The sequence below is a fragment of the Tympanuchus pallidicinctus genome, unplaced genomic scaffold, assembly GCF_026119805.1.
Source record: "Tympanuchus pallidicinctus isolate F22 unplaced genomic scaffold, pur_lepc_1.0 scaffold28, whole genome shotgun sequence".
NCBI classification, from domain to species: Eukaryota; Metazoa; Chordata; class Aves; order Galliformes; family Phasianidae; genus Tympanuchus; species Tympanuchus pallidicinctus.
The window spans coordinates 4,137,284-4,152,721 of record NW_026294745.1 but is presented as its reverse complement, the minus strand read 5'-3'; the positions used below and the strand labels follow the sequence as shown (position 1 = coordinate 4,152,721).

General features: G+C 39.0%; 1 protein-coding gene across 7 annotated transcripts in view; it reads left to right on the top strand.

The window, feature by feature from the left end:
- Positions 1–15,438, top strand: part of RIMBP2 (RIMS binding protein 2) — a 403,010-nt gene that overhangs the window by 280,560 nt on the left and 107,012 nt on the right. For 5 of the 7 annotated variants that reach the window (XM_052691397.1, XM_052691394.1, XM_052691396.1 and 2 more), the window contains exons 1-5: positions 2,042–2,728; positions 6,341–6,460; positions 10,651–10,761; positions 13,357–13,581; positions 14,681–14,815. The exons of 1 other annotated variant lie outside the window; for it this stretch is intronic. In XM_052691397.1, coding sequence (XP_052547357.1) covers positions 2,726–2,728; positions 6,341–6,460; positions 10,651–10,761; positions 13,357–13,581; positions 14,681–14,815 — 594 coding nt within the window. In that variant the 5' untranslated portion in view covers positions 2,042–2,725. Of the gene's footprint in view, positions 1–2,041; positions 2,729–6,340; positions 6,461–10,635; positions 10,762–13,356; positions 13,582–14,680; positions 14,816–15,438 lie in introns of those variants that run through there. One more of the 7 variants, XM_052691402.1, reaches the window with a different exon arrangement.

The following is a 15,438-nucleotide window of genomic DNA, read 5'->3' as shown; positions in this document are numbered from 1 at the left end:
AAATAACAGTTCAGCCTCATTGCTTGCAGGAATGATAGAAATCATACTTGCTTCAATAAAGCCAAGTCAAGATTTGATTTTCAGAAGCTTGCTAATGTTGTGGTGTGAATAGAGCAGACAGGAAGAATAAACACTCAGAAAACTTAAAAACATAATATAAACTAAGACACTGATTTGTTACAAAATGTATGTACTATGTAACATATATGAAGTGTTTTAGTGTATATGCCTCTGTGTTGTAATACTAGCTTGCAATACTTGAAAGCATGAAAGACTTCAAATGTAACCAAATAACTGCATTTAATGTTAAAGGTTATTTTTGTATTTTGCGTGTAAAATATTTGTAACTTGAATTTTTGATTTCTCATTGTTTAGGATACCCATGTAGATATGTAGATATATTTACATTGTATGAGGAAATTATAACATGTGACTTTTAAACGCGATTTGAAACAGTGCTTGTCAATGTTTCCAGATATTAAACTATAACATTATTTGCAATAACTCAGATTAGAATCCTTGAACTGAAGTTTTATGGGAAGTGTCTGAGATCAGTTATTCGCTAAAATGTAATGCAGTCTTTTTGTACTTCGTAAAATTCAACCAAGTTTACAATATATATGTATGAATATCCCTGCTTTGTCCGATTATACTGTGAATATGCTGGAGCTATTCAGATGTCAAACATTAAAAACTTAAAAAATTCTCTTTTGCAAGCCAGCCATAAAGAAATTGAAGAAATTAACTTCATTAATGAACTTTTTTTTTTTTTACCTTGACATCCAGAACACTCACCAATGATTGTGGGGAAGTTTACGTGCAAAGTAAGGAAAGATTGCTTGCGTGTTTTATCATTCTAGGTAATATATTTTCAATTCTATGGTTTTCTAGATTTTTAAAAATATTAATTATTTATACATAGTACATTGGGAAGGGAGATCAATTCCATTCAACAGCTGGTTGTCTAAAATAGTGCCCCTAATCCAGTCATGTCAATTCTTTCTTTTTTAATTAATGATGCAGTACTCTGCCCACTAAGAACAGAAATTAGAATGTAGCACTCCATGCCTTTTTATTTTCTTTTGTTATATAGCTGCCTCTGTTTTAAAACAAAACTTGTTTTTCACATAAACCTCTTCATTCTGTTAATATTGTGGAGAACATCTCTAGCCTATGCACGAATAAATTTATCTAAGCAAGTATCTTGTGGCTATTTTTATATTCATGATGTTATTGTGACCTTTGTGAATATTTCCAGTAAGTGTTTGAATAAGGCTGGTGTGCTTTTGCATACCAGCACACACATCAAACAACTGCTGTGTCTTATTCATTTACAGTATTCTCATGTAGCTTGATTAAATATTAAACCTGAAAAATAGAGTAATCGTATAAAGGTACTCGTGTATTTTCAAAAAGATCCTTATAGAAGTGCATCTTCACTGTACTGAATTGAAATGATGACCTTGCTTGCCTACCCTAGCTTCTCAGTTAGTGTAATGTTAGTGTAATAATGTTAGTGTAGTAGTAGTGTAATGTTAGTTAGTAGTAGTGTAGTGTAGTTAGTGTAATAATGGAAACATTGGAATAGGTTCAGAGGAGGTGTACAAGTGTGCTGGTTATCCACCAGTATCTTTTCAGTCACAGTCTGAAACTGCTTGTCAGTGTTTCCATATATTTAAAATTTGGATTGCAGATTACCACTCTAATAGCTTTTTGCTGACAGGGCATTGAATGGAGTTATCTGAGAGGTGATGTATACCCATTCTTTCTCCTCCAGCTGTGTGCAGTACTACTACCTCTCACCTGCCTGCTTGTCTCCAGCAGCAGTGTTGAGCAGGACCGAGCAGCCTGCTTGGAGCTGACAGCTGCAGCCATGGCTTGGGAGGAACAGCTGCCACCTGCACTGGGGCTCGTCTTCCAGTGCCTTTTCAAACTCCTACTTGCATGTGTCACGTACTGAGGTGGGAGCCTTTCTATGGTCAGTGCCATGGCAAAAGCAATACAATCCTCAGTGTAATATTCTTTGAGAGGACAGAGTGGTTGTGCTCATTTTGTGGCTTGGGAGCTTTTCCAGAGAATTTTTAAGAAAGCGTGCCTATGGCTTCATTAATTTAATTTGATACAATGCAGTCTTCACATAGAAGTAAATTTTCTTAGCTTCTTTAGCAACCTAACACCAGTGGAGATGTGCATTGGGAGTAAATACCCAAGTACTTAGGCATTGGGAATTGATGAATTTGTCTGACTGTAAGATAACTGAGCAGGTATATTTGATTTAGGTGGGAAAAAAAGCCACAAATACAGAAAGAAACAGCGAGCTGAGCTTAGAATATGTTGTAAGAGAGAGCCTTCAGTGTTGTTTTTCTTTTTTTCCTATTTCAAATTTAACCCAATGTTAAATTGATTTGATACATTCATATGGCTTGATAAGTGACTACAAATAACCAGGCGTGCTTCTGACTGCAGTCAGTGGGTCAGCCTTTGCACCTGTGAATCTGCTCAGTCTCTTCTGTCACGTACAGTAGCTGTCTCAGTTGCACAGTGTCACTATTTTAGTTACCTCTGTCTAACATGTGAAGTCCTTCCAGACGCACAGTGGTGGTTGTGCAGCATTTACAAATCAGCTTTTTGGAATAAAAAGGCTATTTTATAAGCACTTATAACTAGGTTTTGGCGAACAAAAGTACTTCTCAAAGATTTTTTTTTTACCAAGGGGAACATAGAAATGGTAAGTACAACATAATTGTTTGCATATTCTAAAGAATGTTTTGATTGCATTTCTTGGCTGCTTTTGAATCCAATCTTTTTCTTTCATTTCTGTAAGTAGGGGAGGAAAGGAGCATTTTGATGTCCATTAGTAAACAATTCTTAGAAATTGCTAAGTTATGATATGAGTAACTAACAGTATGTAGCAGACTGTGGACTGGGAGGAAAGCAAGAGTTATGCATAAGAAAACAAACTATATTTACTATATACAGCCTTCAGAGAGAACTTGAGAGTATATTGGCTCAGCCCATGCTGGCTCCAGTAAACTGAGCCGGACCACTTTAAACTAACAGCGGGCAGCTCAATTTAGAGAATATGTCAGAATGGAGGTGGATCAGAAGAGGTGCCATTTATATAACAGCTCGTTTTACAGTCCTCACATGTAATTTCACAGGCAGCTTCGATGCATACTTGTTGAGGTAACTTAGTCTTACTGTACAGAGCTGTTGACTTTTTGTAGTTAAAAGGAGTTGAATTACATTGTTCTAATTGAAATCTGATTATATGTTTAATTTCAAACTACAGTCATCAGAATATACTTTAAATAAGGCTATTAAGTTCAACACTGATATGTTAGCATTTGCTACAGCAGTGCAGTAGTATCTTATTAAGTGGTGATAGTTTAATAAAGGAAAACAAGTCAACATTTACCAGCCTTCTGTTGTAATGGACTCTTACAGGCTTACTGTTAATCCCCAGATACTCCATCATGTGGAAAATGCCTATAAATGCTGACCTTGCAGTAACACAGTAGGTAGTACAATGAAGAATGCTTCCTTGGATTTAAGTATTTTGAGTATGCATAACTGAATGTATACTGAGTAAGATCCCTTTCCTCTGTACTGTTCACTTTTTTTAATGAGCACTGATTAGGGTTTGGAAGCTAACGTCTGGGAGGCATTTTCATTTCATTCTAGCCTTTTCGATGGTGAAAATTTTTTAGTAGCACATATTGAATAAAAATCTGAATTTTGCAGTAATAAAATATATTTTATGTCTATTACTGCAACCTTTACGTACTGTAGGACTGTATTGGCATATATCATCAGTCCAGTCATGCATATTTATCTAATATTAGCTCTCTAGCTTCTGCAAAACTCATCTCTGTTCCCTCTGTAGGTTTTTACTCTGATTGGTTTTTACTGATTTCTCAAAATTTAAGTAATAATCTTAAAAATTAATTCTCTTATTGCTGATTTTTCTGCTATGTTCTTTTCTGTCCAAAGGATTGAATGATTACTAACTTACTCTGCAGGCGTTTTGTTCTTGCTACTTTTTTTAATGGACTTCTGGCAGAGGCCTTTTAAAATACTGGGACTCTTAGCAGCAGCCTTCTGCAGTGCAGCACACCTATTTGGGACCTGATCAGTGAAATATTTGCCATTTCTTCATGGTGTTATTTTAATTACTGGCAGTACTCGCAGAAAAAGAGTTGAAAAAGAGATACTCTTCAAAATGCAGACTTTCTTAGCTTTTGAACCATCTCACTGCAGGTCTTAAAGTTTCTTCCAGTTTCTTCTCTTGGTCTTCTGCTTTCCTTCTGTTGATGCCATTGCTTTTAGAGACATTGTCTATTCTAATAATGAATCTACATCATGGTATGTGTAGTGAAGAAAAGCAATGGTATGCATGCCTAGTAAACAAGGGCGATTACTGGTGACAGAGACTAATCTTAGTTTTATCCACATGGCTGCCAGCCATCTTAAAAGTGTAAATATAGCTGATAGGAAACTGATCTAACTGCATCAGAAAGCAACTGAGGAGAAAAAATACATAGATTAAAAAATCAAACAGCTTTTAACCTTCTGAAAAGTTGTGGGGGAAAAAAAATCAAAACATTCTGGTTCTAAGTTCATGCAGATTTAAATACTGCATTTGCAGCTCGCATCCTTTTGATTTTCCCTTTTGGCAGTTTGTTCACATTAGAGTCAGTGGATGGAATCTCAGAGGAGAATAAAAGCCAGTGTTTTGAAAACTAATGAAGTAATTATCCAAAGCATTATTTACAATGATTACTTAGAAGATAATGAGACCCTTTAATTATGTTTGTTCTGCATAGCTAGCCTTTCAATAATTCAGAGTACTACTGTTCAATTTCCTCTATATTCACTTTGCACATTTTTATTTGGAAAACTGTCACAGCTGTTTGTTATGTGTGAGTATGGGCCCTCATTCTGAATGTTGTTTGTCACACAAGAATCACCTGCTCACTTCAGTTGGAGTAGGAAGCTTTTTTAAGTTCAGGCTTCTCTGACTTTTCAGTACAGTGTGGAACGAAATTGTGGGTGAAACAAAGCTGTGCTGTAGCTTAAAAGTAGCACTACTGTACAGTAACGTGTTAATCCAGTAAGTGAAGTTTGTGCTTGGTAAAGTTTGAGTTTGGTTTCATTTTGGGAATCATGTTGATTTTGTTTGAAGCGTAAGTTTGTTTTTAAATAGCCTTGCTCACTTGTCTATTAAAAAAAAATTCAGATCATTAGTATTTTAGCAGGTAATAAATATTTCACTAATATATTCATAAGCAGCAGTGAACTTGCTGCTAAAATAGACAATTCTGCTGAAGCACGAGCCTGAATGCTACGGTCCCCAAGGAGATCTGTCTTTTGTCACAGGCTTTATCTTGGTACACCAATGAAGCACAGGCTCGCTATGTGCAGTGATGCTACTCCAGATTAGTAGGGCTGATGATGTAGTCACTGATGCCTAGAAATCAATAAGAAGAATGTTAATCTCAGAGAGGCTCCAAAAGCTTGGAGTTTGTCTGCTGGCAGTTAATTCAGACTCAAATTGACTCCTGTTGGAATCTTTCCTTCAACTTGGAGAGATGCTGCAAAGGGCAACGGATCTTATACTTACCTCTGATTACTTGGAGGCAGATATGCAGCCTAAGCAGAAGTATATTTTAATTAAACTGGAGTATATTATAAATACAGAAGAACAGAACCATGGTAGAGTAAGGTAGAAGTTAAAATCTCAAAGAGCTTATTAAGCAATATAGTTCTGTTTCACTTGGTCACTGTGAAATTAAATTTAAAAACAATGCATTCAAGTGGTGATTACATTTACATTACAATTACACTGTGGCCATTAGCCATTACTCAAATATAAGAGGATATGTGTCTCAGTGGCTAGTACAGAAAGTACTAGTTTCAAAGGTAAAAAACACTGTGACTACTCATTTGCAATAAAACTTTTCAGAGGAAAATGGGAATCTTTTGAGTTCCACTTATTTATCCCGTGTTATTTGGGTTATCTTTTGTTATTTGGGTTATCTTTTGAGAAGTCCAACTGGGAAAAATGGGAAGACACTTCTTTCCAGGAGTGTCAGAATGTTGACCCAGCCTCCCTAGACCTTGGATTAAAGACACAAGGTGGGCCATGAATGTTTTGGAAGGAAGAGAACAAAGGTGTTGAGAAAGGAGAAATATTTGAGTAGTATGTCTGTTGCCTTGAAGTTGTAACTAGTGAAATGATGCTGTCTGACTTTATTAAGTCAGAAGGTCTGTATGCCAATTTAAGCTTCTCTCTAGGGAGTTGAAATGCTCTCAAGCCACTTTTCACCCTCTATTACAGAAGAAAGCTATCAGTCACATTCTGGATCATGGCTGTTCTGTACTGGATTCCCCCAAGGCAAATCAATCATTTCCAAAGGCAGCTAAGTCCTTGATTAAAGATCAAGAGGAAGACAAAGTAGTGAGTAACCTTTTCCAATCTAGGATATGTCAGAACTTGTTTGAAGACTTGCCTGGTGTTTCTCATTGGTTTGTTTTTTTTATTATTATTTTATTTTATTTGCTTTTTTGTGGTGTGATAAGTAAATGTCTAAAATAAGCATTTTTTTTTTTAATCTAGACATTCAGAGTTATATAAGAGCAATATAAAACCTTGTTACTAAAAGCTTTCTGCTATAGGATTAGTATGCGAACTAATTAAAACAAGAACCTGCTGCTTGGCACATAGTTTAGAAAGGAGAGATCAGAAAGCATCGTGTTTGTGAGCCATAACGTTATAACAGTTGCAAACCTCATTTGGCTACAAAGGTGGGCTATTCTGGATATACTGTGCCTGAAATCACACACTCATTCTATGAAAGAAGAGTTGCTCTAGAGAGTGTGAAACTTCTGACAGAAGGCGCGCTCTTGATGTCCCTGAAGTGAGACACAAATCATGTTTAAAGCTGAAGCTCACAGGCCCAGGAGGTTGTCACTGCCCTGTCAATCTGTCCCTCTTTCTTTCATCTCTGCTGAGGACGTGCTTTTTATCTCCACAACAAATAATTAAGGATTCTAGTTTAGATGTGCTTCTCTCTGACTCCTGGGTGTTTGCCGATGGTCATCGCAGAATGGTTTCCACACAATGCCTTGTGGACCTATATTCAACTGTTACCCAATTTGTATATCCTTGTGGCCTTATTACTGTCCCTCGTCAATAGATTCTTAGGCATTTTTGTTAGAATAATTGTAGATCTTTTTCACGTTCCCCACATTAAAAAGCTTCTTCTTCCTAAACTGCCTACGAAGTGGCACATCCATTTTAAAATAAATTAATTTGCATGTGTAGAAGAGTACATTTAAGTTACACCTACAATATAAAGCTTTTTTTTAACCTACAGATACTGCTCACAAGACTATTAAAAAAAAAAAAAAAATCACCTAGAATTTGATTCAGAACTGTTATAATGACTGTAGCAGGTTCCCAGAAAGGACTTTGAAGTTATTTAGTAGCAGAATGTATGATCTGCATTTCTGAAATGGTTGGATAGTTGACAGCCTACGTATGAATTTCGGAGGCTAATTTTAGGTTACAGTAATCTTGCCCTGCCTGAGAACTTGATCCCAGATGGTCAGGTCACCCACTGCCAGGACAAGTAGGGAGAATGGCCCTGATGCTCTGGGTCTGTGCAGAACATGACGGCTGGGCGTGTTTGTGTTCACTTGGTGCTGGAGGTGTTCAGGAGGCTTTTGTTAGTCATTCAGTTTTCCGCTACAGCATTCGGTGATTTTCCTTGCGACATGAGGAAAATAAAAAGGTGGAGCAAATTAGGGAAAAAAAAAGAAAAAAAAAAAACAACAGATAAAATCACAGGTAGATAAAATTCAAGTGTTGAAATGTACTTTTAATTACAGCTGATATGTGTGGGATTTTTGTTTGTTATTTATTCCTAAGAAATAGCAGACATTATTGTGAACTTCAAGTGAGTTTGAAGAAAATAAAGGCAAAGCCCCATTGCTGCCCTGTAATCCATCTGGATTTACAATCTTTGTACAGCAGAGTTGGGTTTTGCTGACAGGTTGGCTCTCTACATTCTTCTCTTTTAAGGTGGTTCACTGCTATAAGCAAGCATTGTGCTATGAACAATGACTCACAGTCTTGTAGGCCAGGATGCTTTTCTTGCTTTTTCCACTAAGCATTTTTTATATCCTACACAGATATAAAAATAAGCGTTCTTGTTGACTGTCCTATCATCTGGTATTGGGAAAGTAAATCTGAAATTATTTTGATTGCATTAAAATACATTTTTTTTGTGATTAAAGAACTGGTCTGTTGCCACCTACAATAAACTTTTAAGTCCTGTGCTTACACGTTGATGTGTATAACACTGCTACTCAATATAGTAACACGCAAAAGGAAAACAACTGACTTGTGTAGAATAGTGGTTATTTAAGAAAATAGAAATGTGCATGATGTTCTTATTTAAATGAATGATTTATTGCAGTTTGAGAGAAAGCCAACAGCTTTGTGAGGTTTCGGGGAACCTACTGGTTTGGAAATTGGAACTTGGATTGGAAAATGGTTTTCATTTTTCTTTCCCTACTCTTGGGAGGTGAAATAAGCTACAGGAAGAAAAAGGGGTAAAGAAGTTGTGAGCGAGGCCAGGAAGTAGCAGATCCCTTTGAGGAAACCTTCATTTTGTTTCTCCTAGTGGCAGTAGTACATGGTGCCAGTGCCAACCCTGCTGCTGTGCAGATTGCTCCCATTAGCACCGGCATTACCTCCCTTCCTCTCACCATTGCTGCCACAATGAGCTGTGCCAGCTCTGGCCCCAGCCAAGACCTTGTTCAGCTTTATTTCTCTTTGAATCTGGTTTTATTATACAGCAATCTAGTAGAGAAAAGGTATTCATACTTGTCTGCAGTGCCTACATGGATGATGTAAATGGTCAAATTCAGTGTCCAGCAGTAACTTTCTGAAAAAGTTTTTCTAAAAAAATTGTTTAATTCTCATCTAAATGTTTTTATGTGCAGTAACTTCCCCTGTATACAGTTCTGTGCTCTCATGTCTCAAATATGTTTCCAGTTATTCTATATATTTGCTACCTTTTCTGTTTCTGTGTCATTTGAAATGATGTTTCCTACTGGCAAAATGTCAGGTAAATGAAAGAGAGTAAGAGAGGAGGGAATGGTGCATTAATGGTTCAAAAAGGACTTCTGGATTCCTCCCAATTGTCCTGGGCTATAACTAGCAGAAATCATCAAAGCTAAAACTGTGACAGATGGTTTGTGCTTGTAGTATGAGTGGTTCTAATGACCGCTTTTGCTTCACAATGAGTGACTGCAGAACAGCTACTAGAAGGCTTCTTTTCAATCTCAAGCAGCTGACTGCTTTATTAGAAACAATTCACTTTTCCTTTATATTTGGGTTGTTTTGCTGCTTTTTCCTCCTACTGTTTTATGGCAGAAGTTAGAGCGTTTTGAGAGCTGGCTAGAGAAGAGAATTGACTCAAAACTTCCTCTTCTGCAGAGCCTCTTGTTTGCTCCTATAAGGTCCAATGTTTCCCAAACATGAAATTCACTCCCCAAATGGTACAAAACGCCAAGTCATGATGATGAAATAGAGACAACCTGACTCATGATTAGAGAGAAAGGATGACAATATGGGTAGTGGTGTTAGGGAAAACAGATGACTTTAGTTTACTCTTTGGGAGTGGTCTAGATTATCCTAGATTATTATGTTGTGCAAAGTAAAATACCACCTGCTTCACTGGTGCTTGTAAGACAGCATGCAGTGTGTGATAACAGGAACCTCCATTATGAAATTTCCTTTAAAAATCTATGAGCACAGGAAAGAGGAATCAATCTTCCTGAAAGAAGGAATCCTGACCTGCAATACGGTGTGAGGCCATTTCCCTGGCTCCTTGATGTTGTTTAGGTTTCCCAGGTCTATGGTGCAACACTTGCTCATATTGAATGTAGCACACTGTAAAGTTCATGTGATTTCAGCAATATCTTGTAATTTACAAAAGCAATACACACTAATCTCTCTAGTATACTTCAAATAACAATGAATAATAGGGCATATTTACTCTGTACCCTGTCTTTCTATATTGGGTAACAGCAGAAAGAACAAACATTCTACATTCTTTGTGCTTCTTTATCCCATTTAATTCCAGGGATGCAGCAGAAAATGCACTTCTTTGCTAGAGTAATCTGATGAAGTAATACAACTTACTGTTTAAATGCTGCTACTTGCAACCCCGCTCTTTGACCCACCTTCTGCAGAAACCTAACATGAGGTTCTTCCTAGAATTGACAGACAAAATACCTCGCAAGGAGCAAAACGCTTCCACTAATGTTTCTTATAATCTGGTTTGCAGTGGTACCTAGTCTCCCACTTCGTAGCATTAGCACTATTGACACCATGCTGAGCACTGCACAGACCCAGAACTGGTGTCTGGGCTCTGCCACAAATGTATGCATCCACAGCCAATGTGTGAAGGGCACATCTCATTTGTCCCATCAGCCTTCTTCAGCTTCAAGGCTGTACTTTGAATCCGGTGCTTTACTATGCAAGAGCAAATTTATGTAATACCAGCCAACTCACTGAAGTATTTTAGATGTGTTGCAATGTGTTTTAATAAGATATTGACACGTTACATTCTGCAGTCCAAAAAGGGCAACAAGAAAGCAAAACAGACACCTGAAAAGCTCCCACACTTCAGAGCCGAGGACAGAAGCAGACGGAAAGGAAGCTCAGTAACTCCTAAGAAGAGCAAGGTAAGGAGCTGTTACATGTTTCAAGTGCCCTCGCTGCCGATTGCTCAAGCAGCTCTCAAGGCATTGGCCTGAATCAGAGGCAAACCAATTTTGCTTCCATGCTATGAGTATTCTGGTTTAATAGTCCAGCTGCTGTGCCATCTGCAGTTTTACATGAAGGAAACAGAAGATATTCTCGAGATGCCCTTCCAGCTGAGGCAGTGCCCCATTTCCCCCCCCAGGAAGGCTTGCCCAGCCATGCTGTTATCAGTGGTAGGGAGATTCATCCAATGCTTGTTCCTCCTCATGTTTTCCGTATGCTAATGGATCTCTCCAGAGCTCTCAGTGCTTCTCCCTTCAGCAAATACAAACACGTTAAAATTGCTTTAAAAAAAAAAAAAAATCAATGAACATTTAAGTGTTTGCATCTCTCGGACTTTATACTGTACCATTTACTCAACAGCTTTATGCTTGACTTTCCCGTTAACTACTCGTGCAAATGGAACAGGTCTAACACATCACAGCTGAATTCACTCTTTCTCCCTCTTCACGCTCACCACAAAACAAACGGTTTCAGAGCGCCGCGTGCAGCGGGGCCGGGCGCCTCGGACACGTGAAGCGGTGGCGCGAGAGCAACGGCCGCCACGTGCACGGGAAAGGGCGGGCAGCGGCCGTGCAGCGCCGCGATGAGCAAAAAGGGCGGGCAGCAGCCGTGCAGCGCCGCGCTGTAGCGCGTTCTTCCTGAAGGGGGAAGTAGAGGAGTTGGGAAGGAGGGGTGAAGCGGCTGAAAAGGGAGGGGGGCGAGTAGGTGGTCTTTTAATTTAGGTCTGTGTTTCTCACCATCCAGACCTATTTTAGGTGCAGATACTTAGATTTCTTGTTCCCTACCCTGCTCTGCTTTGCCAGTGGCAATAGCTGCTCAGCCAGCCTTTGTCCCAGCCCGGTGCTGTTGAGGAATGCAGGCACGGTCACCCTGCACAGCAGCAGGATCATCTGTGTATAAGTCTCTATAACTTATCGTTTAGGATGGTTAACATCAGAGAATTTTTGTTTTTTCCTTTTAAAATTTAAATATGGCATCGCGCTGCTTGTGGGAATGTGAACTGTGCGTTAGAGCTCATGGGAGGGGTTTGGGCAGGTGTGGGCCGACCCTCGATGCTGCTGAGCTGAGGTGATGTTCGGGAAGGTATAAATGTAAATAGTATTAAAAAAATAATAATATTATTAAAAAAAAAAAGCTGTTGACTGTGGGTGCAGCTCAGGAGGGTTCACATAACGCTGTGTGTTTGGCAAAGCTGTGCTCAGAGTGCCCACGTGGAGAAAGTAACCCAAAATAAACTTCCCACCCTCTTTTTTTTTTTTCTTTTTTTTTTCTCTTCCACACTTCCAATACAGAAAAATAAAAAAAAAGGCCTGGAGAGATGAATAATGCAGCAGCAGAGAGAGCTGTTCTTTGGTCATGCAGCTCTGACAGATCTCAGCAAGAGAAAAAGTGGCAAAATGTTTGTAGGGAAAATAAGAAAGCACTGCATAGACTGTGGGGTTTACATATCACAGAACTAACTGAGAATTGAGTTGTTTTCTCTGGCATTAGGTGTGAATGACGAGCAAAATGTGAGGTGATAATGGAAGGGTTGTTTAACACTGCTGTAACTGAAGCCCTACAAGGCTTTAGATGGTGAGGTCAGTTTTCAGCCACGTTAACATTCATTGCAGTGTATGACACGAATTGGGGTAAATTATTATTTCTATGTTAAAGCTGCACCAAGCTCGACTTAAAGGTAGACTGCATTGAGAAATCAGCAATTTCATCAGATGATGCAGTGGTTGAAAGTGTCAGGGTGAGAGTGGAATGGATATGCTTATAAGCATGTCATAAGATGTTAGCATTTTTTGACTTCTGGCTTAGACTGAGCTTAACTGTAAAATGAAGGAGCTTTATATGTAGCTGCTGTTGTATGCCAGTTGACAAGTGCATAGAACTAGTTGCAGGTCACTACATTTTTGCAAGGGTTTACCCTGATAACAGGTTTTGAGAAGGGTAGCTATATGTTACCAAAAAAAAAAGAAAGGCATTTGAGTAGTTTGATGGACATACCAAGACAGTCTTATTTCCTGTGTGTTGCCTAACAGGTGGCTCCCTTCCCTGACTGAAGGGTTTGCAGCATGGTTGAATGTGCCTTTGGAATACAGCATCTCAGGCATATCTAGAGCACGGCTTCTAAGTGAGGCACGTGTCCAAGGCATCTGCAAGCATAACTCAACTTGTTATGTGATGAAGCACTAAGTAAGCAACCAGAAATGGTGGTTAAACAGCAGTCCTGTGTTGCTTTCAAAGTGGTAAATACATTGATATCTGTATAATCAAAGTGGTTGTGGCTCGCTACCATTCACTGAATGAAAAAAAAAGCATGAAAGATTTTTTCTGCTTTTCACTTCTCTGAGTTGATTGGTTGAGATTGTTTCTTGCTCATTGACTGTATCAGTGAAAGATCTTAAAAAGAGAATTTTCAAATAATGCACTTATGATATGATTTGTGAAAAATTTGAATTACTCTCCTCCCCCAGACACAGTTTTAGCAAAAATGACATAAAAATGTGTTTTCTCTTTACTAGGATGTCAGCCCTTCAACTTCATTGATGTCGCCATCCAATAACTCTGCTGTCATCACAAAAACTATTACCAGAGCTTTTCCTTTAAAGCAGAAAATGCACTTAGTCAATGGTAAGGCCCATCATCTGCAAAATATCAACAAACAGTCAAAAAGCATAAAAGATCTGGAGATCCAAGTGCTGCAGATGGAGTGCGAAGAACTCAGAAATCGGCTAGGATGCTTAAGGGTAGGTTAAAATCCAGTTCTGTTCTTAATACATAACTATGCCAGTAAACAGTTAAATCAGGTCATGGAAAGGTTATGGTTGAAGGAGACTCTGGACATTGTCTGGTCCCATTGCCCTGCTGAGGCAGAACTCCTTAAAGCAGATAGCCCATATGAAGGCAGCTTTTGAAGATTTCCCAGGAGGAGATTCCAAAACCTTCTGGGCAACCTGTGCCAGTGCTCTGTTACCCACAGATTGAAGAACTGTGTCCTGATGTTTAGACAGAATGAGTGTGCTCCAGTTTGTGTCTGTTGCCTCTTCTGGCTCTGGCACCACTGACAAGAGCCTGGGTCTGTCATCACTGCATCCTCCCCTCAGGTATTGATGAGATCCCCTGAGCCTCTACTTTTCCAGGCTGACCAATCCCAGCTCTCTTAGCCTCTCCTCTTAGGAGACGTGCTCCAGTCCCTCTATCAGTTTGATGGCCCAACATGTGACTCTTCCCAGTATATCCGTGTCTGTCTTGTACTGGGGGGCACAGAACTAGGCACAGTACTCCATGTGCAGCCTCACCAGTGCTGGGTGGAAGGGGAAGGATCACTTCCCTTAACGCATTGGCCATACTTTGCCTAATGCAGCAAAGAGATTGTTAGTCTTCATAGAAGCAAGGGTGTTCTGATACTATGTAGTTACCAAACTGTTAATTACTGTATTAGTAACAAACTCTTCTCAGCATTATCTTGTACTCATTTAATGTTACCTATCAGCTGCATCTTACAGCCTTCTTTTACAGCAGCACATCATATAAGAGAACATCCAGTTCCAAAATGTTTGAATTGTGCAAGTTGTCCTGCCTCAACCTGAGCTATTACTACTGGTCTTGATTAATAGGCAGAGGAGCTTAACTGCTAAGCATGAAGGAGTAGGGCAAAGTGGAGGATGCTGCTGATGCTATGGAAGAGAAATCCCAATCTTCTGGTGGCAGAAGATTATTAAGAAAGTCAAATGCATAAATACATTGCTAGAGCAAATATTGTTCTCTCAGAAATTTGGCTAAGAGAAGTTCTATTACTATCGCCACGTATTTGAGAAAACAGAAATTGAAATATTTGTCATTCAGGAAGGCCTGATGGGGCAGAAGCTGAGCAACACAGAAGAGCTACTAAAACAATCTCAGAAAGAGCTGTTGTGGCTTCAGAGACAATTATCACTTATCTCCACAGGAAGCCCCACGTGTGTTTTGGCAGCTAGCAAGGTGAGTGCTGTTAACAATTTTTTCAATTCTAACTCCCATTTTACACTGAAGTAGGGAGGGGAGGATTCATCATAATTTTGTCTGGTTTTATTGAAACAATGCACTGCTATTCTAAAACTGGTAAGAGAAAGGTAGGCCTTCTGAGTTGTATTTTAAGTAATTGTTGTATGTAATTTGTAGGGACCAGAAATAACATCTCTGGAGAGATTGCATTTGGTCTGTGAAAATGTATGCACTCTTGCTATTAAAGTGGCACTTCCTAGACCCTTATTGCATACAGAAAGATGTCTGACATCTTTCTGCATATCAGCAGGTACGGTCATTTTATCAGGATTGTTATTCTGAGAAGATTTCTTGGCATGACATACAGGACTGTAATTCTGTCTCCTTTCAGCAGTGCCATTAATGTGCATTCCTTTTTACCAGCAGCCCCTCATCAGCATAGCTGCATCCAGCCCTGAACAAGCAAAAATGAATGTCAAGCCACATCAGATCTGATGCTGATGTTTGGCAATATAAATTAATGAATAAATATTAAACTGTTTATGTTAACAATGACGTAACCTCCTCTAGTTTTGCTAAAATGTGAGTCTTCATCTGCCACGCCTCAATAGGGTGAATAT